The sequence below is a fragment of the Amphiprion ocellaris genome, chromosome 3 (assembly GCF_022539595.1).
Source record: "Amphiprion ocellaris isolate individual 3 ecotype Okinawa chromosome 3, ASM2253959v1, whole genome shotgun sequence".
NCBI classification, from domain to species: Eukaryota; Metazoa; Chordata; class Actinopteri; family Pomacentridae; genus Amphiprion; species Amphiprion ocellaris.
In genome coordinates, this window is record NC_072768.1 from 35,649,796 (window position 1) to 35,676,498 (window position 26,703).

The following is a 26,703-nucleotide window of genomic DNA, read 5'->3' on the forward strand; positions in this document are numbered from 1 at the left end:
GGAACATGGCACACAGAACATGGAACACAGAACACAGAATATGAGACACAGAACACAGAACATAGTATAATAAACATGAAACACAGAACATGGTACATAAAACATAGAATGTGAAACATATAACATGGAACTTAGAGCATGGAACTTAGAACATAGAACATGGAACATAGAAATGGAACATAGACTGTAACACGGAACATAGAACTTTCACCACAGAACATGAAACATAGAATATGAAACAGAACATGTTACATGGAACAGAACATGGAACATAGAACATGAAAGTGAGTATGGAACATAGAACACAGAACATAGAACAGAACATGGAACATAGAACATGGAACATGGAACAATAAGCATGGAACATAGACCATTCAGCATGGAACATAGCACAATAAACATTGAACATGGAACATAGAACAATAAACCTGGACCATAAAACATGTCAAATGGAACACAACAGGAACACAGAGCATACAACATTTAACATGGAACGTGGAACAATAAACTTACAAAATGGAACACGGAACAATAAACATGGAATATGGACCACAGAATATGTAACATGTAACATATAACCTGCAACATAGAACATGGAACATAGAATATTTCTTATGGAACATAGAACATGGAACATAGAACATGGAATGTGATGACTCACAGAGGAGACACGTCAGCTGTCTGTTTCTACTCGTTTTACGTCTCTTTCGGTTCATTTTTTCATCTTTTTTCTTCCTTTTTCATCTCATTTTGTTCCTTTTGTGCCTCTATTTTCTCATTTTCTCATTTATTATTATTTCACATATGCTCTTGCTCCTTTTCCTTTCCTTGTTAATGTTACGTCTATTTTTGTTTCTGTTCCTTTTCCTAATTTTACGGATCTTGTTCATTCTACATTTCCTTTTGTCTCTCTGCTCATGTTGCAGATATGTTTGTCAGTTGTACGTCTCTTTTTGCTCTTTTTGCATCTCTTTTTTGTTCATTTTGCTCCTTGTGTCTTTAGTTGACCGGTTTACGTGTCAGTTCTCCATCTGTTTGTGGTGATTTTATAAAAACTCTCTATTACAGGTAGTTGATTTGTGCGTTCTCTTTTTTTTTGGTTGACTTTTGGCTCATTTTGCTTTTCTTAATGCTGATTTTTCTTCTTGTTTTTGCTCAGTTTGGATCTCATTGTAATCATCTTGGTTGTGCTCAACACTTCATTTATATTTATTTCAACTCATTCTGGGTCTCAGATTTTACATTTATACCCTCGGTTTGTTCCTGTTTCTTCCTCCAGGACTGTTTATATGTGGAATTGTAGTGTGTGAAATGGTATTTATCGTGGTAGTAAATGATGTGTTCATGTGTTCGTATCCATGTGTTTGGTCACATGTGGCTGCATCTGGTGTGTTTCTGTTATAATCAGCTGGTTTTAGATTTCACTGTGAAGCTGCATCACTCTGCAAGATGATCTCATCCCTTTGTTTCACCCAAACCTGCAGAATAACGGGGCCATCTAGTGGTTCGCTTCTTTCTTTCTTTCTTTCTTTCTTTCTTTCTTTCTACCTGCACATATATCACATATTTACCCATTTATCGGCATACAAAACAGACAAAGGATGGAGTTTTGTGTTTCAGTCACACACCTACACACACACCTACACACACACACACACACACACACACACACACACACACACACACACACACACACACACACACACACACACACACACACACACACACACACACACACACACACACACTGTCCAGACCCACATATGACTCCATCACATGGTTGAATTTCATCACTGTTCCCTCTTCATGTGATGCCAAGCTGCTATTTTGTCTCCTGACACGTTCTTTTATTTATTTACTTATTAATGCCACAGTGGGGACAAGTGGACGAGGTAAACACTGAAGAAATATCAGTAGGAAAAATAAAATAAACCAGAAATCCTCGTTCAGATGGTCTAAACTCCTCTGGATGTGGAAATAACAATGTTGCCCAGAGTAGAAATACTCACAGAGAAATATTATTACTGCACAGATTATAAAACTTGTAGAAAATTCTTGTCGTCTTTTTTGGTTTCCTCAGCTTTCAGTTCAGACTTATCTGATCAATTAGAGTTAACAGCTTGATTTGTCTACAGAAGGAATGTGTTTTTGTTTTGTAATATTAAAGGTATTGGGTTTGGCATTGATGCCATCTAGTGGTTGGACTGAGAATCACACTGAGTGACTTTAACCCTCCTGTTGTTTTCATTTACAGGCACCAAGAAATATTGTTTCCTTGTCTGAAAAAAATCCAAAAATTCAGCAAAAATATTCTCAAAATTTCTGAAAATTTGCAAAACCTTGAGGAAGAAAATTCCAATAATTCCTTAAAAGTTTTATTTAATAAAATCCCCCAAATTTGGCAAGGAAATTCTTGTAAATAATTTCAAAAAATGAGTAAAAATCTTCAAAACCCCCCCCCACAAATATCTAAAGTCATTACATATATATCAGTAAAACTTCTAATATTATTAGAATATTATTATAAAAAATCAGCCAAAATCCAGCGAATTTCGCTGGATTTTGGTAGACTTTTTTGTGAATGTTCTTAAAGAAACATTTTTAACATTTTTTTTTCCACCAACAAAAAGTTCAAAAATTTCCCAAAAATGTTGAAAATGTGGACATCAGAAGTTTCACTGTGAAAATAGATTTTCTTGCCCACATTTTCAAACTTTAAAACAGGTCAATTTGACCCGCAGGACAACACGATGGTTAAAGCGACTATTTTTCAGCCCCCAAACAGGCCAAAATTATACATAATGTCCACAGCAAAAATGTGCATTTCTTACAAACTATAATTTCTTCTTTTGCAATGTGTAAAATTTTGTAAAATCGCACTGTTTTAGTGTACTGAAATCAACTAAAAATATCATTATTTTACAGAAATTTGCCTTTATGGTAAAGGAAATTTATGCATATTTGAGAATGGAAACCGGCTAAGAATTATTCAGCTGTTTTTACTCCTCGAAACAGGCGGAGGCTTGGCAGAGTTATGTGACGATCAGCGTTGGTTTGTCTGTCTGTCCGTCTGTCTGTTGGCAACATTACTCAAAAACAGATTAAAAGATTTGCATGAAATTTTCAGGGAAGGTCAGAAATGACACAAGGACCAAGTGATTAGATTTTGGTGGTGATGCAGCTTAAAGTCTGGATCCATGGATTTGATAAAGATTTCAGCAACTGGAAATGATACGACGACTGAGCAGCCTTGGCGGAGCAAAAATTTAAAGTCTTACCAAATCTATTTGTCTTATTTTTAGTCAAAATGTCTCATCCCACTTGATTTAAGATATTCACTTCAGTGACATTTCAGCAAGATGGAGGGACTTGTTTTAAGACAATGCATCTTAAATACCTTAAGTCAAACAATCTTGAAATTACTTTCAGTTGTATTTTACAAGAAACAAGGTTCATTTTACTTTTCATACATTGTCCAAGCTGAGGTGTTATTTGTAGAAGCTACACAATCTTGATTTAAGAAATAAACTTCACTCGATTCAAGTAAATGCGTTTTATTGGAAAATCACCAATTAGTTCATATTGTAAAGTTTGCTGATGTGTTGCATGCAAATTTGAAAATAAATTGTTGATTTAAATACTAGATTTGTTTACATGGTGTAGCGTTATTTATAAATGAGGGAGTAAGAACCAGGGTCATATTAGCAACTAATGTATTTTCAACCAACTGTATGCGGACGGATATCTTAAAATGCTAAAATCACACTTTTTAATCTTGTTTCAAGGAAAAGGTGGTCTTAAATCTAGAGTCATGTTACTGTTATACAACCTAAAATAAGCAAAATGCATCTTAAATTTTGTACTCAACATGAATGTTTAAAAAGCAAATGTCTACTTTGAAGTTAAAAACACTCTTTTGGGCATAGCTGGCTTACCCTTAAACACAACAAATGCTGTCAAAACACGACTAAATATTAGGATTTCTAGCTAACTGTGAGAAGACATATCCCAAATGCTTCAATTAATCTTACTTCAAGTGCAAGATGGTCTTAAATCTAGAGAAGTGCCGCTATAAAACAATTCAAAATAAGTTCAATACATCCCAAATTAGCAGGTTACATGAAAGCAAAAATCTATTTTTGAGTGAAATACTACTATTTTTTAGCATGTCTGACTTGTTTTAAGACACCAAAGCTTGACAATCCTGGTAAAATATGGCTTAAAATAAGTTTTCCCAGCGAATTTTAAGATCTTAATATTCTAAATATCATCAAGAAATCTTACCAAGCCATTTTTCACTTGTTCTATTGGCAGGTTTTTTTTCCACTTATTTCATGGTAAAAGTTCCTTGAAATAAGTTTTTTTTCCCTCTTGTTTTGAGAGGGACATTTTTTCCAGTGTGCTTACCTTGTTTCACAGATTTTACCTGTTTTGTTAAATTACTAGGGCTGGACCCGAATATCCAAATATCCGAATATTCGGTCGTGATGGTGGTATCTGAATATTTATTTTGAGATCCGAATATTCTGATCTCAAAATAAATACTCCCCCCCCCATTCCCCCGCGTCGGACGTTGTGAACCGAACCGAATATTCGGATATTCGTCATTAAACGGGGCTGAGTATCCGGAGCCCAGAAACTGCTATTCGGGCCCTAATATGGTAATTTACAAGTCAGAGGTAATGCTGTCAAAAAAAAGGCCAAAATTTCAAATAATGCAAACATCAAAAATCAGTAGTTTTACAAATAACAATTACCATAATATTACATTACTTTCATTCTTTTTTACTGTAGTTAAAACAGCTAAAAATGTCATCTTTTTTTTTTAAATAGCAGTGATTCATCAGCATCAAACATATAAAGTTCATTGCACCTCAATGAAAATACGATTTGACAAATACAAGACTGATATACAGTTTTAGTGTTTAAACATTTTTAAACAACAAGTTTTACTCGTGTTAAATGTATGTTTTTACCCTGAGCAGTATAATTATGGCACCCTTCTGGAATTAAGCAAAAAATAATGATAAAACTTGCACCGGATATTGATAAGAAAACAAAATTACATGAGAAATAATGCAGCATGATACATTACTAAATGTAAAAATAAATATGTTTAAACAGGACCTGAAAAGTCAGACGTAATGCTGGCAATAAATTACATAAATACAGGCTGATTAGAAGAACCACATCTAATAATAATATAGTGCAAAACCACAAACTGGAAACTCAAATGACCACATAGTTGACAGAATTTTAAAAAAAAAAACCTTCATAATCATAATGAAGATTCCACTTAATACAGGAGTGTAGTGTTGGATTCATTAGATGTAGTAAAGTGGCATTAATAAACAGGAAAATAGATTATTTCTGCCTGTTTCATCATGATCTGAACATCATTTATCACATTGAAATCCAACTTTACTCCTGAGAAAACTCATCACATAAACATAAATAAATTAAATATTCATTTAACTTGAAGCATATTATATTCTGACATCAACAAAAGTCCCTTAGAATAAACTCTACAGCCCTGAGTTCTGCTGCTACACACTTGTTTACGTTTCTTTATCGTCCCATACCTTCAGTGTAGTGTGAAAAATGAAAGGTTTTTAACTTTAAAATTCACTGTTACTTTACAGATATTTTGTTTTGTTAAATTCCAAATAATATCACACAAAATCATGGAATAAATACATAAATTTAAATGTTGACTTTTTTTTTTTAAAAGGCCAAAATTGCAAATAATGTCCACATCAAAAATCAGTATTTTTAAAAATTGCAATTTGTTTTTTTGTAATGTGTAAAATCACTGTGAACTTTTACTATATTTAAATCAGACATCTTTATATTTTATCAATATTCACCAATGCATGAAAGAAAAATTACATTAAAGACTCAAAATGATAAATAATTTTTGTGGTATTTTATTGATTTTTCCTTTCCCCCCATTTTCTTGGATAAACTACAGATAAAATTAAGTCAAATCAAAGAAAAAAAAAATTATGATATTACATGTTAACTGCAAAAAAACAAGCCAGAATTGAAAATCTGTATTTTTAAAAATTGTAATTTGTGCTTTTGCAATGTATAAATTTACACTATGTTATATACATTTTACTATATTTAAATCAGCCAGAAATGGAATTATTTTACAGGTGTTTCTTGATATGTGAAAGAAAAAATATCTATTTTAAAGCCTCAAAATGGTAAATCACATTTGGTCATTTTGCTGATTTTTTTTCCCATTTTTTTGCTGTTAAATTACAGATAATATCTAGAATTATTTAGATATTACTATTTAGATACTGACTTTTAAAACAAACAAACAGGTGAAAACTGTAAATAATGTCCACATCAAAAATCTGCATTTTTACAAATTGTAAAGTGTAAATTTACCGTAAAAGTACACCACATTACTATATTTAAATCAGCCAAAAACGTAATTGTTTATTGATATTTTTAGTGATATTGGCCAATGTGTAAAAGAAAAATTATATATATTAAAGAAAATATATTTTAAGTAGTATTTTACAGATTTTTTGTTGTTAAATTACAGATAATATCTTGAAACAAAAAAAACATGAATTTACATACCGACTAGAAAACAAAATTGTAAATCCAGTATTTTTTAGTTTTTACATATATATTAATCAATTCTTTTGGTGTAAAATTACCAGAAAATTACTTATTTTACTGTATTCAAGCAGATAAAACAGACATTTGCTGTTTTTTTTCACTGTTTTGGAATGTTACTCTATTTCACTGTTTTGTTTTTTTTTAAACACATTATTTCCAGCTCTTTCTGTGACATTTTTACAGTTTTTTGTTTTGTTTTGTTTTCACAGTGTATCCCAGGAACCACATCAACCTGAGAATCCTCTGTCTGGGATCAGGGCGGTGGTCAGCCGGTCCCGCATCACCTCCTTGGATGAGTATAAAGGCAGTTCCAGAATAGAGTGACACGTCAGGGATTCGGGGCGATGCTCGTCGTCGGAGCCTTCCTGGATTAGCTTCACTCGGACCAACATGTTTTTCTGGTCCGAGCCGCGAACAGGAAACCTCCTGAACCCAGTCAGGAACCCTGAGGAGGAGGGAAAAGTGGTTATAGGTTTCACCAATGACATGCTCTCAGAATTTGGGACGACACTTACAAAGGAAATCCTTCTTCTGGTCTTCAGTGAGTTCATCAAAAACCTCCCAAAACATCTGTATGGTCGGGTGGTGAAGATGGAACTCCGGTTCATAAACAGTGTTCTGGTTATAGAGAGATATAGAGATATAGACAGAGATATAGAGATAGAGAGAGATAGAGAGAGATAGAGATAGATAGATAGATAGATAGATAGATAGATAGATAGATAGATAGATAGATAGATAGATAGATAGATAGATAGATAGATAGATAGATAGATACTTTATTAATCCCGAGGATTAATCCTGAGGGAAATTCAAGACAGTGACTGACATCACATAGATGTAGGTGTCCTCTGGCAGAAACACTAGGACATGTGGACTGTACCCGTTTGAACTTGGCCCAGTCGTACTGGTCTCGACCAGCCAGAACTCCCTGAAGCTCCTCCGGTTGAAACAGCTGCACCAGACGTCGCTCACACACCTGGAAGAAGCCTCGCTGGAACTCCTGAAACGAACTCTCCACCGACGTGTTGAAGGCGTGATTCACACAGGCGTCCACGTACTCCTTCCTGTCCAGCAGATAACAGTCTGAAATCAGCAAGTGTTTCAAAGAGGCCACCAAGACACCTATGACTCCCCTGAAGGAGAATACACTTTTAATGCTTCGTTTTTGCAGTCTTCAGTTTCCAGTGACTCCTATACCTCGCAATTTTACACGAAGGAATCAATGAAACACGTGCGTTTGTCACAAAACACAATCATACAATTTGGTTCTTTTATAGACTTATTAAAGGTTTTCTGGAAATATGATTAATTCTGCTGTGTCAAATATAGAGACACCGATCAGGCATAACATTATGACAACCTGCCCAATATTGTTTGTCCCCGTTATGTGGTCAGAAATGCTCTGAACCATTGGGCCTGGACAAGAGGACCTTACAGGGCGTCCTATAGGGACTTGACCAGGATGTTGTCAGTGGATCCTTTGGGTACTCTTAGTTGTTAAGTGGGGCTTGATCAGAATCAGCCACAACATTATGACCACTGACAGGTGAAGTGACATTTGTTGACTTGTTTCTTCATCAGTCTACAGGTTCTTGATGAGTTTAAGTCAGGACTTTGGGGGGACCAGTCTAAAACCTTCATTCGACTGATTTAACCATTTCTTTACCAGTTTTGATGTGTGTTTGGGTTTGTTGTCTTATTGGAAAACTCAACTGTGTCCAAGATCAACCTTCTGACTGATGATTTTAGGTTTTTTTCTGTAGAATGTGAAGATAATCCTCCTTCTTCATTGTTCTATTTACTTGTAAAGCTCCAGTTCCAAAGAGCATAATGCTGCCACCACCATGCTTGATGGTAGGTTTGGTGTTCTTGGGGTTAAAGGCTTCACCTTCTTTCTTCCAAACATATTTCTGGTCACTTTTTGTTTCATCTGACCACAGAACTTTCCTCCAGAAGGCCTTTTCTTTGTCCATGTGATCAGCAGCAAACTTCAGTGGATCTTTAAGGTTCTGCTTCTAGAGGAAGAACTTCCTTCTTCATGGAGCCTCTCAGTTTTACATGTTGATGTAAAACATTGCAGATCTGCTTTTTGGTGTTTCTTGGACCACTCTTGACCATCCTGATCAGCTGTCTCTTAGCAGCAGGTGATAGTTTGTCTTTTCTTCCTGATGGTGGCTGGAACACAACTGGACCATGAACTTTATACTGACAAATAGATGATTTATGGATCTGAAGCTGCTTTGAAATGGCTCCAAGTGACTTTATTGACTTGGTAAAGTCACTAATTTGCTTTTTCAGATCTGTGCTGAGCTCCTCAGACTTTCCTACTGTATTGTTTGTGTCTGAGTCTCATGAGTGAATCAAATATCAAATATTTAAATTGGCTAAGAGGAGTCAGCAGCTGTAGTCAATTCTAATCTCTCATGAGAAGTTAAGAGGCCATGGCACTAAGAAAATTTGATTAACAACTTTCAATATCACCAAAATTGACAATTCAAGTTGCTGTATGTATATTTTTGATGAAGCAGATTTTGTCATATTTCCAGAAAACCTATAATAAATCTACGAAATAACTAAATTGGTTTTCCCTTTAACATAAAAACCCTTTTTTTTGCGAATTACGTAGATCATGATTCAATGTTGAAGAGCAATTCAAGGGGAAAGTTTCCAAGAGGAGGGAATACATTTTTTATAGGCACTTCAAATATTTTTGATGCCCTTACTTATTTTGACCCGTCACTGTCTTTGCAGGGTTTTGAGGGTCCAGGTCGACCTCTTTCCCATCCCAGGGGAACTGTTAGTTATAAAGCAGATGAGATTAGTGGTTTCACTGCACATGCTTTAAGAAAAATGTAAAAAAAATTAATGAGACAGAACACCGACTGAAAAAGGCTGTTCCAGGTTTTCTAGGACATCGTCTTCATAGGTCAGATAGGACTGCAGAACCCTTAGTAAAACAAACAAAAAATATAATTAGAATAAAAGAATTGCAAGCTTCATTACTGTATAGTAGTAAATGCACCGTAAAAGAAAAAAATTATATCATACCATAAAAATACTCTTTCAAATAAAACTACTAATATAAAAATGTATGTGGATATTATTCACAGTTTAGTTTGTTTTTATAGAATTGGCATGCAAATTAATATTATTTTCTGTGATTTTCTTAGTTTTTATCTGTCATGTAAAAAGACAAGAAAAACTGTAAAATCCTGTAAAATAACGGCACAAGAAATTACAGCTAAAGGGTGTTTTTAAAAGGTTCCTGTAAAATCTGCACCAGTAAACTGAAACCCATTCTCACCGTCCATAATCTGTGCTGAACTCCATCATGTCCTGCAGCGTCGGCTCCACACCCAGCAGCTTCTTGAACAGAACCAGTGGGAACGGTAAGTAAACCATGCTCTGGTTGTACAGCGCCAGTCCACACAGAACCCCAAACAGGTAGATCCTTTTCCTGCTCTCCTCTGTCACCTGTAATGATAAGATTCAAGACTCTGAACCTCTGGAGATGCACGTTGTTCCACTATTGCAGGAAATCCAGAATGAAGTTCGTTACGTTGGAGGAGAACCAAGCCAGCGTTCCGTTGTCGTTAAACATGAACATCCCCAACTCAGCCGACATCAAGTCAGGAAACAGATGGTGGAAAAAGTCTCTCTTGTAGACGTCAGTGACCTTCGTGTCTCCATCGAAGTATACCTGTAGACATGAGCAGCTGTTTAGACGAGAGCAGCTTCAAAATTCAACTTCAAACATCGGATCAGAGTCAAATATTCACCACAAGTGGCTTCTTGAAGCTGCTGTGCTGAGCGGCGCCCAGCTGCATGAAGGTTCCCTCCAGAAGAGACGCTCGCTTCAGGTTCAGTTCAAAATATGGATTCAGAACGGGAACAAATCCATAAGGCGCCATGTAACGTGGTGCCTGGTGTTCACTCTAGAATACAGTTAAAAATGACAAAATTCAAAATTAAAGCCAACCTTCAAGCCCCTGCCAGGAGTCTTGGTGTCATCTCTGACTCCACTTTGACATTCAAACTTGAACTTGTTTTATGGCTCCTACCCAGGTTGTTTTCTCTCCACATCTGCTAAATGAAGCTGTAGAATTGTAAACATTAGACATTAAATCTGTAGGAGGCTTCAGCAGAACTAAACTGAAATCCTACCACTTGCAGATAAGGTTAGATAAATAGTTTCATTTGCAAACTCCATCCGAATGGGTTGGGTTGATTTAATCATGTTAGTTAATGCATCAACCTAAAATTGTGTGTGCTTTAAACTCAAGTTTCTGTGTTTGTTTGAAAGATTTAGATTTAAATTCAAGTAACTTAATGAAATCAGCTTAATAACTTACTATTTCTTCACCTTGAGTTCAAGATTTCGAGTCAAGACTAGTTTATTCATTTATTTCAGCCCAGACATTATTTTTTTTAGGGTGTGTGCAGGCTTCTGTTGCAAACCTTTAAACTGGCATCAAGGAAATGGAAAGCATTAAACCTGTTGAGTACAGAACTGATTTTAAAGATAAATTGCTCCCTGATTAAGGCTGGTGGGAGATTTTAAACAGCTTTTAAACAGTTTTCATTAAAATGTTCCTCCACTGATATTTATGTAAGCATCAATGAATAGGCATCAAAACACTTATTGTTATTCCTCAGGCTTATTCTTATTATAGACTCTTTAGACATGATTTTTGCCGTCTATCTCGCCCCACAGCTTTCACCAATTATATATCAAAATGTGTGTCTCAATTTGGAATAGTTCACTACGACTTTTGATTTCGATTCATTGTACGATTTTAACTAAATTTGCAAAAAAAACTACATTAAAAATCCCCACTGAAATGAATGGGAAGTTGACAAAACCAGACGTCTTTGGAACCCTGTAGCTCTGGAATATTTTGCAGTAGAAACTTAATGTGAAGTTTAAATTGGTCAGAAGGCTTTAAATGTTATTCCTGTAAATCTGTGTTTTGATATGTTTTATTGTTTTTATTCAGTCGCAGTTTAAGTTTGAAACATTTTTGAAAGTCCAGAATTTTTCTTCAGCTAGGGATGGTGACATCGCAAGTCTAAATTTTGACCAGAAAAATTTCACGAAAAAAGTGCAGTTAGCCTAATCTCCTTCTCACAATTTTTCCTCTACGTGAACAATTTATACATAGAAATGTAGGTATTGTTGTCCTCTTTCACCCAGTGTGAGTCTCATTGCTGTAGGATTTATAGTTTTTTCATAAATCACCTCAGAGCTCAGAGTGTCGACCAAAACTCTCATTGACTCCCATTATGTCTGAGCTCTAAAATCTAAAATGATGAGTCTCTTTAACCTGCCACCAAATCTGTACAAAACATGGTACAGACATGAAAATACATCAACTTGTTAACAACAAGATTGTGCTTCACACGCTCAAAGAATTTTTTCAATGCGACTTATAGTTATCGAGCTGTGACTGATTATTTGAGTGTCTAATCCTTAGTCTGCCCTCTCTGCTCAATGCAAGCAACCAGTGACTCACAGCTGATTGGCTGATTGAGACACTTTCAAAGTAAAAGCTCAGAGATGTTAAAAGCTACTGATTAGTTTATGATAACTGCTGGCTCTTAGTCATCCTAGTATTTTATATGTATATGTATTGTAGAAATCGATTCTACCAGTTCCCATCCTGTTTTCCTCTTTTGGTATTTTATACTATTTTATTTGGTTTTACAAACTGACTTTACACGTTTTAAGTATTATTATTCAAAGCTGCATGACTTCCACTAACCACTTGGAGGCAGCACTTGTATAAACAACAACAACACTATCGACTTAAAAAGTCCTTGCAGCAAACTTTGCAAATAGTTGCCTATTTATTCTAACCGATTTTACGACCAGCTCTGCTCCCATTTTCTTATTTTATCTTAAACATTCTGGATTTTGAAGGCAATTTCAGATTTATGTGACTGTATTTTCTCGGTTTATCATTACAAGTGATCCCTCTCACATTACACACTGTTTTTTCATCCATCTGATTGTTGAAGTAATTATGGGTTAATATGTTGTTCCTGTCACAGAACATGTTCTTACATTAAATGAAGCAATGAGGAACTTAAAAGATGATTAACTGATAAGTTTGAGACCTGCTTGAACTGTTTAGTTAGCAAAGTTCAGGTTGAAGTTACCATGGTCCATGATGCGTTGGTGTCAAAAACCATTCGCTTTGATTTCAGATCCATCACAAACGGGAAACTGGAGAGGAGAAGAGGCTCACCCTGAAAAACAGGAAGCAGTTTAGTTTTACCAAAATGTACCAAAAGTTGGTGTTTTTACATGATGACCACAACAACAGAAGGGAACATGAGGGAATGACTGTACCGCTGTGTTCACATAAACAACTTTTTTGTCAAGACTTTTTTTCACCTTGTTTACTATCGTTGCACGCCAAAGCCGCAGATCCTCGACAAGAAATTGCTGGTTAATCTCTGCACCAAAAGTCGCTTCAGGGATTTTCTTCTTGTCTTTGTTGGCCTTCAGAATAAGCAAATGTAGTTTATTAAGAGAAAGATCGGTCGGAAATTAGCTGAGCTTGATTTTAATTGGATATTAAGTTAAAAAAACAACAAAAAGTATAATTTTGCAGCTAAAGTGAGCAGAATTACTGCTTTAGATTCATGATACTAACGTTGTGCATGTTCTGGAGGATTCGCAGCACGTTTTGGACTGATGGCCAAACAGCAGAAGGAACAGGGACGACGGACAGGAGCCTTGAGAGGACATTTTTCCACGCTTGGACATGTCTGATCATGGTGGAGGGCTGCAGTGAGGACCACCAGTCTCCTGAGGACGACAACACTAATCAGTGTAGAGTTTGAACAAACATCTCAGGAACTTTTAAAGATAAAAGCCTGAAATTTTCACTGTTATTTCTCATCACGTCATTAATAATGAATCTACAATATTGGATAAGTAGATCAAATAATCACTGATAACGGGTGAGTTGAAATATGAAAAAAAACTAAGCTGTCATTGAAATTCCTGTTGTTTAGCTCAGAATAACTAAATAATTGGAATTTTTAAATTAAAAAAACTCCATCATGGTTGGAGCCATGAAAACACCAAACTGGTTCCAGTTTATCCACTGTGGAAACTTTCTGTTTTCTATCAGACTGAACTGAATATTTGGATTTTTGTACTGTTGCTGGGACAAAACCAGACGTTTAAAGATCAGTAGTTTTTGAAGAAACAAAGTCGGATCAACATTTTTCAGTTTTTACTTTTTTATAAATTATTTAAATTACTGACTGTAAAAATATACTAGAAAATGTCATCAGAATTTATATGTACATTTTATTTTGAATGTATCGTGAACTCTGATCAGTTCCTTTAAACACCTTTGAGCTTTTACTTTGAAAGTGCATCAATCAGCCAATCAACTGTGAGTCACCGGTTGCTTGCAGTGAGCAGACAGGGGATTAGACTCTCAAACAAACGGTGACAGCTCAAAAACTACAAGTCATATCGAAAAAAAACTTTCACTGTGTTTAGTAAAATCTTGTTGTTAACAAGTTGATGTATTTTCGTGTCTGTACTGTGTTTTGTACAGATTTGGTGGCAGGTTAAAGAGACAACATTTCAGATTTTAGAGCTCAGATATAATGGGAGTCAATGAGAGTTTTGGTCGATACACTGAGCTCACTGAGGTGATTTATGAAAAAACTATAAATCCTACAGCAATGAGACTCACACTGGGTGAAAGAGGACGAAAATATTAAAATTTTTGTGTATAAATTGTTCATGTTAGGAGAAACTGTAAGAAGAAGACAACATTAACTGCACTGTCTTCGTGAAATTTTTCTGGTCAAAATTTAAACTTGCGATGTCATCACCTCTAGCTGAAGATAATTCTGGATTTTCAAAAATTTTTTCAAACTTATACTGCAACTGAATAAAAACCATAAAAGGTATCAAAACACAGATTTAGGGGAATAACATTCAAAGCCTTGTGACCCGTTTCAACTTCACATTAAGTTTCTACTGCAAAATATTCCAGAGCTACAGGGTTCCAAAGACGTCTGGTTTTGTCAAATTCCCATTCATTTCAAAGGGGATTTTTTAAGGCAGTTTTTTTGCGAATTTTGTTAAAACCGTACAATGAATTGAAACCAAAAGTCATAGCGAACTATTCCAAATCGAGACACACATTTTGATATATAAATAAAGCTGCGGGGCGAGTTAGGTGCCAAAAATCATGTCTGAAGAGTCTATAACAAGCCTGAGGAATTTTTGATACTTTCATTTCATCGATGCTTACAGAAATATCTGCATAAAAACCATAAAACATATCTAAACATGGATTTAAATAAATAACATTTAAAACCTTGTGACCCATGTAAACTTTGAATGGAGTTTCTAGTGTCAAATATTCCAGAGCTACAAGGTTCCCAGAGATGGTTGGTTTTGTCAGTTGTCCTGCCAACTCTACATTCATTTCAATGGGGATTCTTCATGTAATTTTTTGCAATTTTGTAAGAAACGTATGGAAAACCATGACCACAAGTTATAGCGCACTATTCCAGATCAAGCTGCATGTTTTGCTGTCTAATTTGTTTGGGTTTTCTCAAAGCTAGGTACGAATTAGATGCCTAAAATCATGTCAGAAGAATCTATAATAACATTAAATCCAAGGAATAGTAATGAACCATAAAAATAATCCCAGTCAGTACCAATAATCTGGAGGCTTTCAGCAGAGAGTCGTTGTACAGCAGCAGCCATCGCCTCAGCCAGCTTCATGTTCTGTTGTTCCTTTTGTTTCTGGATGGCATATAGAAGCTCAGTGAGAATCAGGAAGATCCTGAGTCCCTCCAGTCCCACCGGTTCCTCGTCCAGAGACTGAAGCAGCTTCAGAACAGCAGCTTCCACCTGTTCAGACGTGAAACTCAGCAACTGGCCTCATAACAAGCAAACACGGCCACATTTCAGCTTCGTACCTCGGAAGAAACAGCATCTGTTTTCACCAGTTTCTCAAAAACACGCTGTGTGAGTGACAAGTCCAAACCGCAGGAGTTCGGTGACGTCTGGAAATGTTTATCTTTGCTAAGAAGACAAAATAACAAATGAGTATAATGTAAAAACAATGAAAATTTGCCAAAGAAATACACTGCCTGGCCAAGAAAAGTCGCCACTTGGATTTAACTAAACAAATAGGAGCCTTATCCTATTTGTTATATTCCCAAAGAATGAGGTCAGCTGACTACCTCAATATACTGAATGACCACGTCTTTCCATCAGTGGAGTTTTTCTTCCCTGACGGCATAAAGATTGAACTTTTCCACTGGATAATTACTGCAGTGATGAATATGTTTCAGCTGCAACAACTTGTTTAACCCTAGCTGATGCAGTGAGCAGCGTCTCAATTCTGAAACAACCATGTGAGAAGACATATCCTGTGGTTGTAGAAAGGATGTTAATCTGTCTCAGAAGGATCAAATTATTGGCCTGCAACTGAAACTACTAAAATCCGGTTAAGAACCGTCCAACACAGAACTAAAACCTGAAGGATAGTGGAGAACCATCATCTTTGAGGAACAAACTCTTAGATGATCGTAGGAAATCAACAGTAGAACTCATGGCTATGTTTAATAGTGAAAGTAAGAACATTTCCACACACACGATGTGAAGGGAACTCAAAGGACTGGAACTAAACAGCTGGAGCTCTAAGAAAACCACTGATCAGTGAGGATGATCAGAAAAAAAAGGCTTCAGTTTGCTAGGTAGCATAAAGATTGGACTCTGGAGCAATGGAAGAAGGTCATGTGGTCTGATGAGTCCAGATTTACCCTGTTCCAGAGTGATGGGGGCATCAGGGTAAGAAGAGAGGTGGATGAAGTGATTTCCTCATCATGTCTAGTGTCTACCAGCCTGTGGGGGTTTAGGGTTATGATCTGGGGTTGGTCAGGTTCAACAACATTATGTTCCCAAAGAATGAGGTCAGCTGGCTACCCGAACTGGGGAAGTTTTTCTTCCCTGATGTCATGGACATGTTCCATGATGACGATACCAGGATTCATGAGGCTCACATTGTGAATGAGTGGATCAGGGAACATGAGACGTCATTTTCACACATGGATTGACCTCCACAGAGTCCAGACCTCAGCCCCACTGAGAATCTTGGGGATGTTCTGGAGAAGACTTTGTCCGACTCTCCCATCATCAGTATAAGATCTTGGTGAAAAATGAATGTAACTCTGGACAGAAATAAATCCTGTGACATTGCAGAAGCTTATCGAAACGATGCCAGACTCAAAGCTAAAGGCTCCAATGAAATAGAGTGTGTAACTTTTTTTTTGGACAGGCAGTGTATGTTAAAAACAGCAGAATATTGTAACAAAACTGTTAAAAAAAAAAAGTGAAAATCACAGCAAATGCCAATAAAATAATGATGAGTTTTGCGGATTTAAATCCACTAAAAGCTGTCATTTAAAAAAAAACAACAGAAAAATAAAAATTTTTCATGCAGACATTTTTAAAAATTATTTTAATGTCAATATGTAATTTATTTTTTCCTGTGATTTCACAAATTAGGAAAAAATCTGCAAAGTAACAATTAAAAATAATTTCTGTTTTGAGTCCGTTATATACATTTTTCTTTCAAATCAGTAGAATAATTATAATTTTTCTCATACTGCAGTAAAAATATTTTTACTGTCAAAGATTGTCAGATATGAACTGCTGATTGTAAAAATACAGATTTTTGATGTGGCCGGGGTTAACATGTGAACTAAAACATTTTTTCTTTGATTTTGCTGGTTATTATGTGTAATTTAACAAAACAGGTAAAATCTTTAAAATAACATTTAATTCAATTTTAAAAATTACAGTGAAAAAAATGTTTAGAAGAGTAAAAGTTTCGATTTAAATATAATAATTTAGCACAGTGACTCTGTTTACCTTCGGTTAAGGAAGCTTCGATTCATCCACGCTGCAGAGGAAACCATCCTGTGAATGTCCCTGTGAAGGTTTCATTTATTCAACACCACTGATTGCTCACAGCCAAATTAATGAAACACCAGAGAATAACTGTATCATACTGACTGTTTTATCTTTGCCCAGGACTTTGAATCGCATTGAGATGCCCATTTATCGGTCATATTCTCAATCGAGTCGAACTGTGTCACATTGTTCTCAGTGCAGCTTGAACCTTTGTCCTGTGAAAGAAGCAAGAAAGAGTTTGGTTCAAAAAAAGTGACTTCTTGTGAAAAAATAACTGCAGTAAAAGTATCATTGCAGCTCCCTACAGTTGTGATTCGTACTGCATGTATTTGTGCTGGTACCTGATGAGTCGAGCAGGTTGCAAATGAACAGTTTGCTCCAGCGTAGATGTTCTGAATTATGAAACCGTTAGTGGTGTCTAGAAGAATAACAGAATGAAAGTTTAAATAAGTCAGCTGTATTGTATGATGCGGTTTTACTGAGTAACAGTAGAATCTATTTGTTTATTCCAGTGGTACGCTTCTAAAGTGGCTTTAAATACAGATTATTAATCATCATGATGCTGCCACCACCATGCTTCACATCATGATGCTGCCACCACCATGCTTCACATCATGATGCTGCCACCACCATGCTTCACATCGTGATGCTGCCACCACCATGCTTCACATCGTGATGCTGCCACCACCATGCTTCACATCATGATGCTGCCACCACCATGCTTCACATCATGATGCTGCCACCACCATGCTTCACATCGTGATGCTGCAACCACCATGTTTCACATCATGATGCTGCCACCACCATGCTACATATCATGATGCTGCCACCACCATGCTTCACATCATGATGCTGCCACCACCATGTTTCACATCATGATGCTGCCACCACCATGCTACATATCATGATGCTGCCACCACCATGCTTCACATCATGATGCTGCCACCACCATGCTTCACATCGTGATGCTGCCACCACCATGTTTCACATCATGATGCTGCCACCACCATGCTACATATCATGATGCTGCCACCACCATGCTTCACATCATGATGCTGCCACAACCATGTTTCACATCATGATGCTGCCACCACTGTGCTTCACATCATGATGCTGCCACCACCATCATGTTTCACATCATGATGCTGCCACCACCGTGCTTCACATCATGATGCTGCCACCACCATGCTTCACAGCTTGATGCTGCCACCACTGTGCTTCACATCATGATGCTGCCACCACCATGCTTCACAGCTTGATGCTGCCACCACCGTGCTTCACATCATGATGCTGCCACCACCATGCTTCACATCATGATGCTGCCACCACCGTGCTTCACATCATGATGCTGCCACCACCATGCTTCACATCATGATGCTGCCACCACTGTGCTTCACATCATGATGCTACCACCACCATGCTTCACATCATGATGCTGCCACCACCATGCTACACATCATGATGCTGCTACCACCGTGCTTCACATCATGATGCTGCCACCACCATGCTTCACATCATGATGCTGCCACCACCATGCTTCATGTCATGATGCTGCCACCACCATGCTTCACATCATGATGCTGCCACCACCATGCTACACATCATGATGCTGCTACCACCGTGCTTCACATCATGATGCTACCACCACCATGCTTCACATCATGATGCTGCCACCACCATGCTTCACATCATGATGCTGCCACCACCATGCTACATATCATGATGCTGCCACCACCATGCTTCACATCATGATGCTGCCACAACCATGTTTCACATCATGATACTGCCACCACCATGTTTCACATCATGATGCTGCCACCACCATGCTTCACAGTGGAGATGGTGTGTTTGTGATGATGTGCAGTGTTTGGTGTCTACCAAATGTAGAGTCTAATCTGATGGCCAAAATTTATATTTTGGTCTCCTAATGGCCAAAAAATCTTCTTCTAGTTGACTTCAGAGTCTGCCACATAACTTCTAGTGAACTCTAGTCCAGATTTAATATAAATTTTATTCAACAGTGGCTTCGTCTTTGTCACTCCCACTTTAGTCTCTCCCATTTCTATGACTCCACTGAAGCTTGTAACTCCTTCAGAGGGAGTCATAGGTGTCTTGGTGGCCTCCCTCACTAGTCTCTGTGTTGTTTGGTCACTCAGTTTATATTCCTTCCATTTCATAATGATGGATTTAACTGGACTCCAAGGGATATCCAGTGACCTGGAAATTTTCTTGTATCCATTCCCTGCCTTTGGCTTTTCAATAAACTTTTCACAGAGTTTCTTGAAGTGTTAGGTGAGTCACTTCAAAGATGGTAAATACTGATGCATCATTAACACCCCTCTGTAAATAAACCTGTGTGCATGCTCAGTTATTTTACAGCTGTTTTTACCTTGTGGCAGCTGGACTGGTAACGGCACAGACGGATGACTCTCCTCTCCATGTCCCAGCTGCCCTTGTTCACCACAACCAAAGGAAAACACCTTCCTGGAGTCTGTCAGCACTAAAGTGTGATGCCTGGTTGAGGAAACAATAGAGCACAAACAGAACTTTAATGTCAACAAAGACGGGTACAAGAAGAGCATCACAGTCCACTCAGAAAGGCTCCAGTCAACCTGAGGGTTCAAATCTTTTTCAGAGATACTTATTCAAAAGATTTAAACGTCTCCTCAGTTGTTGTTGGAACTGGACTTGGTCAACAGAATCATGCAGCAACCTGAGTCAGTTTAGTTCAATTAAATTCAATTAAATTCTGTTCAATTAAATTCAATTAAATTCAATTTGGTTCAGTTTGGTTCAATCCATTCCAATACAGTTATAATAAATTATATTAAATTAAATTAAATTTTATTTATTTCAGATCAGTTCAATTTAACACTAGCATGAATGTCATGTTAACAATATTGGCAAAAGCAAGCAGCAAGGATGCAGTAACCCCAATAAAATAAAATAAAAATAAATAAAATAAAACAAACATAAAACAAAAATGCACTGAGTTGATTAATTGAATTAGATGAAGTACAAGAGCGGTTTTAAGGTAAAGAAATGTTTCCCATGACAACTAAAAACTGTTTGATTTGATCAAAATCCCTAAATACTCAATTTAAAATGATTATGGGACTTCATCACTACTTTAACCAACTGTTTAAAAGCATATTTCTATTATACAGTCGTATCTGCAGTAGAAACTCCAGATGTTTTGTTTGTAAATGTAGGCTACTGTACCTCCCACATGCGATTCTGCAGACCTTCACCCCCCAGAGTTCTGCAACCAGCCGAGGACGAAGCTCGTCTCCAACAGAGTTGTGTCCGAGTTGCCCGAACCGACCGGATCCAAACGTAAACACGGCGCCGTCCTGAAAACCAGACATTTACTAATCTGTAGAATCCAACAGGGAATTAAGGGCAGGAGTTTGGCGAACAAACAGATAATCAGTTGTTCCTAAAGACGTGTCTGAGTCAGGGAATGTTTGGTCTAATAAATGTCTTCTCTCAGTGTTTTAATTCTTCTTTTCCACTTTGTTTTTGTTGTTCCTGCTACACAACCTGTCTCTGTGAGGAAGTTTAACTATGGAAACTGGATTAGTGAGGAAAAAAATGTGCAAAAGTCAGCTGATATCTTTTCCATTTTTCTGTTTTTAAGATTATTGATGTGAAGACTTCAACTTCAAAATACATTCAGTCACTTTTAGAACCATTTCTGAGTCATTGATGTGAAGCACGGTGGTGGCAGCATCATTTTTTAAAAACTTTATTTGTATTATTTTTATGACAAACATAGTGGCAGCATCATTTTGTAAAATTTTTGAGTCATTTTAGAAAAGTTTTGAAACATTTTGGATGGATTGTAAATCATTTTTTGCAGCCTCTTGTCATTTTGGAAAGATTTTTTTTAAAGCATTTAGCATCTGTTTAAGGTATTTTGTGGCATTTTTGGCCCATTTTGGACAATTTTTTGGTCATTTTAGACAATTAAAAATGTGACAATGTTGATTTTAAAGTTCATCATAAAATTTAAAGCAAAATTCATTCAGGACCTGTTTCTAATAAATTGAGATGACTTTAATAGAATTTTGACCAAGTTTTGAGTGTTTTTGGGCTATTTATGATTAATTTCAGTCAAATTTCAAGTAATGTTGTGAAATTATTAAGCATTTTGAATGGATTGTGAGTCATTTTTGTCAAGTTTTTGTCATTTTGGAAAGGTTTTAAAGCATTTAGCATATGTTTGAAGTTTTTTGACCCATTCTGGACATTTTTTGGGGTCATTTTGTTCAATTTATAAGTAATTTCAGTAAAACTCAAACAGAAAACACATGCAGGGTACCATGACCACGACTCTTTGTCTCACTGACAATAAACTGCTTCAATTTTCCTATGAAACTGTGATAATGTCGATGTTTAAAGTTCGTAATAAAATTTAAAGCAAAAAGTAATTTTGGTTCATTTTTAACTCATACAGGTCACATCTCTGATAAACTGAGATGAATTCATTTCATTTCAAACACATTCTGAGTGTGTTTGGGCCACTTTTTGAATAATTTCAGGCAAATTCTAAGTAATTTTGTGAAATATTTGAGTTGAACGAGTCATTTCAGAAAATCTTTGAAGCATTTTGGACAGATTATGAGTCATTTTTGCAAACTTTAGTCATTTTGGAAAGCAACTGGCATCTCTTTTGTATATATAATATAATTTTGATCAGGTTTTGAGTGTTTTTGGGGTCATTTTTTTGAATAATTTCCAGTAAATTCTTAAGTAATTTTGACCAATTTTTAAGTTACTTTGAAAAAGTTTTTTATTGTGGAAAAGTTTCATAGCATTTTGGACAAATTGTGAGTGATTTTTTTTCAAATTTTGAAAAGGTTTGAGGCAAAGTGGTAAAGTTTGAGGTATTTAGAGTTCATTTTTGCCACTAACCTTTGTCAGAACGGCAGTGTGCTTCTGTCCGCAGGAGATGTGAACAGTTTTCTTCATGTTCAGGAAGCGAACAGGAGTCGGTGTGTTTCTGTCTGCAACAGAAAAACTCAAAATTGAAGTTTAAAGTTTACATGTAATAAAGGAAAGGTGTCATTTTTAATTGATTTTTGATCCCAGTCATAATTCCTTAACAAATTTTGACACTCGCATGATTATTTATAACCAAAATAGCTAAAAATAATTAGCTACATTGTTAAAATATGACTATATTAGAAGATTATTTTGACAGATGTCAAATTTGTCTTTCATTTAAGTGCACCTCAGGGGTCTGTAGCTCTGAAAATAATCCTAATATGAAGGTGAAATTTCACATTGATTCATTAAGTGTACTAAAGTTAATGTGCATAAAATATCAGCTGATTCTGAGGAGATCAGGTGGGACCTTTTCCAAATTTTTTTGGGTTCATATGCAATGACCCAGAGAGGAAAACACACTATATAATAATAGTAATAATAACAATGTTAACTGGTAGATATTTAAAACGTTTTCACTGAACCTGTTTTGTCTCCCAGACCCAGCTGTCCACAGTCATTCCTGCCCCAGCTGAACACACCTCCGGACACCGAGAGGACGAAGCTCTGGTCCCCCCCTGCAGCCACCTGGACCAGAGGCATCGCTGCCAGGGTCCGGACGGTTCGAGGTGAGCTGTCCCGGGTCCATGTGTACACCTGACCACCTGTAGAGGAACAACGCCGGTTTAACAGTCCTACCTGCATGGATTATACATTAACTTTTACTGTCACCTGGAGTCACTGTTGGACTTTGAGTCTGATTTTGCCACTGTGTTTTCCCACCTGGTCAACTTCATCACTTTTCTTACCAACACAGCATTAACAGAAATGTTTAGAAAAGGCAATCGTGGGATACAAACTACACGAAACAAAACAAAAATGAGACACAAAATGACAAAAATGAGACACAAAACGACAAAAACAAGACACAAAACAAAATGAGTCAAATAGCACAAAATAAAACAAAAAAAGACAGAAAAACTTAGACAATTAAGTTCCAAAGCGACAAAACAAAGGACAAATGAGAAAAACGAGACAAGAAATTACACAAACGAGACAAAATATGACAACAGCTAGAAATAAAACAACAAAAAACAAACAAACAACACAAGTGAGACAAAAAGCAAACACAAAACAACAAATATAAGAAACAAAACGACATAAACATGAGAAGAACGTCAAAAGTCAGACAAAACAAGACAAAAAAACAAGAAAAATGAGACACAAAATGACAAAAAATTAGTCAAACGACACGAAACAAAACAAGAGAGACAAAAAAATAGACCAAAAAATTACAAAGCAACAAAACAATGGACAAACGACAAAAACGAGATATAAAATGACAAAGCGAGAAACAAAACGACAAAAAAACAAACAACACGTGAGAAAAAAAGGAAAGAGAAAATGACAAAAATGAGTAATGAAACGACAAAAACATGAGATGAGCATCAAAAGTCAGACAACAAACAACAAAAACAAGACAAAATATTACAAAAATGAGACGCAAAACGACAAAAGAACAATGAGCAACCTAGTATTTTACTTTATGATCAAAGCAACTTGTCATGGTGTCGAAATTATTTTAAATCTACAGTTTTACAAATTTACAATCTGCAGTTAATGTCTTCTCTGTAATTTTTACTCTTTACAAATTCATCTCGTGGGCCAGATTGGACCCTCTGGTGGGCCGGTTTTGGCCCGTGGGCCACATGTTTGACATCCCTGTTCTAGACTGTAGATTAATGCATTAGATTGTATATTAATAATAATAAATGGCTGTACCTTTTGTCAGGACGACTGTGTGCTGGTTCCCACAGGCCACCTGAGTTACTGGGATGTTACTCAAAGCTCCTAGAGGTCTGAAACAGCACAAACCAGTAGAGATTAGCAGAGTTTTATGGGTTGAATATTTCACCCTTAAATGCATAAATGGGTCATAAACAACCTGATGAGGTCGTTTACTTGCAATATCTTTGTAATGGAAAGTTTTTTATCATTTCACTTTCCAGCTTTTCCTCAAAAAAGATGTTTTTGATATCATTTAATTTACATTGTTTTGTTATCTTTTATACTTTAAAAGAAATTGTAATGTTTGTATTACTGCCCCAAGCTCTTTATCACTGATAATATCACACAAGAGGTGATGCAGTACACAAACTTGGAGGGTTGGAGAACAGGAAAAGAGCGGAAAAATGCCAACAAAATGGATGTTGATGTTCTTCTATTGCTGGTCTGTGTAATATTCTTCTTTTTCAATTATCAAAATGTTCAAAATCTGTTATAAAGTGAAAAGTAAACATATTTCAAACATGAAATCACTCTTGTGTGGACAAAAATATAATACAAACAATAACATAAATGATTATTCTCAACTAAAATAACTAAACAAAACACATAAAGTGTAGGGTCCAATCACTGGTGCATCTGAGGGTTAAACACTGAATAATAATACCTCAGAATAAAAGGAGTTTTCATGGTGTCCACACAGAAAACTTCCCCGCTCTGAGACAGCAGTGTGATCACAGCATCGTCTCCACAACCCACAGCCTCCATCTCCCCGCCAACAAACTCTGCAAAGCCACAAACACAGCAGCAGGTATGAGCAACTAAACAATAAAGAAAACAGAAAAAGCCCTGGAGCTTTTACCAGGAACCTGATACTCACTCTGTTTCCCCACTCTGCCTGCTGCATCTGTGCGGATCACCGAAGCCTCTCCGGTAGTTTTAATGAAGGCGACGACACTCTGGCCGGCTGACAGATCAGACACCTGAAAGCTGAGCTTTAAAAACCGAACTCTGTCTCCAGCTGGGATGTTTGAGGCGTTCTTCCAGCGGAAGCCCTGATGTCGGTCCTCTCCCCACAAAAACATGTTGGTGAAGTGACTCTGCAGAGGGAAGGGCTGCTTTTTATGAGGCAGAAACGAAACTTGATTGGTTTATTATGCAAACTCACACACAGCTCTGAGAAAACAAAACTTACCGGCACGGCCAGTGAGTCAGATAAACGTTTCCTTTGTGGTGAAGGGAAAATGAAAGAGAAACTGGCAGCATTTCCCTTCATTTCTTTACAAACATCTGAGTCACTCCACCTCCAATTTAAAAAAAAAAAAACAAAAAAAAAAATCCACACCTTTGACCATCTCATATTTGTCACTTTTTTTTCTGTGCATACCTGTGTTATTTAGTAAATAATGAATTAACTATTAGGTAAACATTCAGCATTTTCCTAAAGTCATTTGAAGCACTATGAGTTACAAAACCATGATTTTTCTTTTAGGCCAGGAACAATATTATAGAACTGTATTGGAGTGGTTTCTCCTATTATACCTGCTCAATGTATGTTCAAATATTGGTCATTAATGCATCTTTAATATTTATTTTCTGACTGGCACCATACTCTCATGTTAAAGCTCCTATTGGTGCCAATCACAGGGGAAAATAATCAGCCTCTTAGGGTGGAAAATGAAAGTTTCATGGTTGGTGGAATATCAGAGTAGACAGAAACATTGAGATTTTTTGGCCAAAGTCGCACCATCATGTAACTGGTTTGTATTATTCTATCAAAGCAGGGTTGAACCATTGAAGACGGGATGTATATATAAATGAACCTGCTAAATTTCTGGACTGTAGCTACATTATATCTCAAGTTATGGGACTTCAAACATTGCTGCATGGCATGATACTGCCACCACCGTGCTCAGGAAAAATGGACATGACTCCACCTTCTTTAAGATGTTTTAACTCAAAAACTAAAGTTAAATTTGAGCCCAGATTATACACATGGTCAATCAATACTCACCACTTAAAAAAAAAAATGTCAGATTGAAGATTGTCAGGGGTGGGGCATTTGGTGATTTGAGGTGGAATGACCGAACACTTTTTTAATCAACATGTTACTGTTAAGCACTAAAATCCCAAGTTAGATTTCTTGTATGTGAAACCTACTTGGCTATTGAAGACCAGATGTACATATCAATAAGTCTGCAAAATTTCAGGACTGTAGCTACATTATTTCTGAAGTTATGGCTCTTTAAACATTGCTGCACGGCATAATACTGCCACCTCCATGCTCTGCAAAAATGGACATGACTCCACCATCCTTAAGA

General features: G+C 36.5%; 1 protein-coding gene across 1 annotated transcript; it reads right to left on the reverse strand.

Annotated features, from left to right (window-relative positions):
• Positions 1-4,769: 4,769 nt before the first annotated feature.
• LOC111586659 (probable E3 ubiquitin-protein ligase HERC3) lies at positions 4,770-25,688 on the reverse strand. Its single transcript, XM_023296430.3, has 23 exons — positions 25,263-25,688; positions 25,050-25,167; positions 24,380-24,456; positions 23,083-23,262; positions 22,526-22,617; positions 20,831-20,961; positions 19,998-20,122; positions 17,950-18,026; positions 17,711-17,823; positions 17,567-17,626; positions 15,607-15,712; positions 15,343-15,538; positions 13,302-13,456; positions 13,040-13,147; positions 12,802-12,891; positions 10,422-10,577; positions 10,202-10,342; positions 9,947-10,116; positions 9,526-9,589; positions 9,366-9,436; positions 7,523-7,706; positions 7,155-7,257; positions 4,770-7,084 (listed from the first exon to the last, which is right to left on the reverse strand). Exons 1-23 carry the CDS (start codon positions 25,465-25,467, stop codon positions 6,867-6,869), a joined length of 2,940 nt encoding a protein of 979 aa, XP_023152198.2. The 5' UTR covers positions 25,468-25,688; the 3' UTR covers positions 4,770-6,866.
• Between the last annotated feature and the right edge of the window lie 1,015 nt (positions 25,689-26,703).

Bases quoted from the DNA above. Each gene is read 5' to 3' on its own strand.
- LOC111586659 (XM_023296430.3), bottom strand. From the start codon at position 25,467: ATGTTTTTGTGGGGAGAGGACCGACATCAGGGCTTCCGCTGGAAGAAC. The intron at 7,258-7,522 runs GTACAGTCCACA...CTCTATAACCAG, and splicing joins ACTGGGCCAAGTTCAAACGG to AACACTGTTTATGAACCGGA. The intron at 7,085-7,154 runs GTAAGTGTCGTC...CCTCCTCCTCAG, and splicing joins CCAGAAGAAGGATTTCCTTT to GGTTCCTGACTGGGTTCAGG.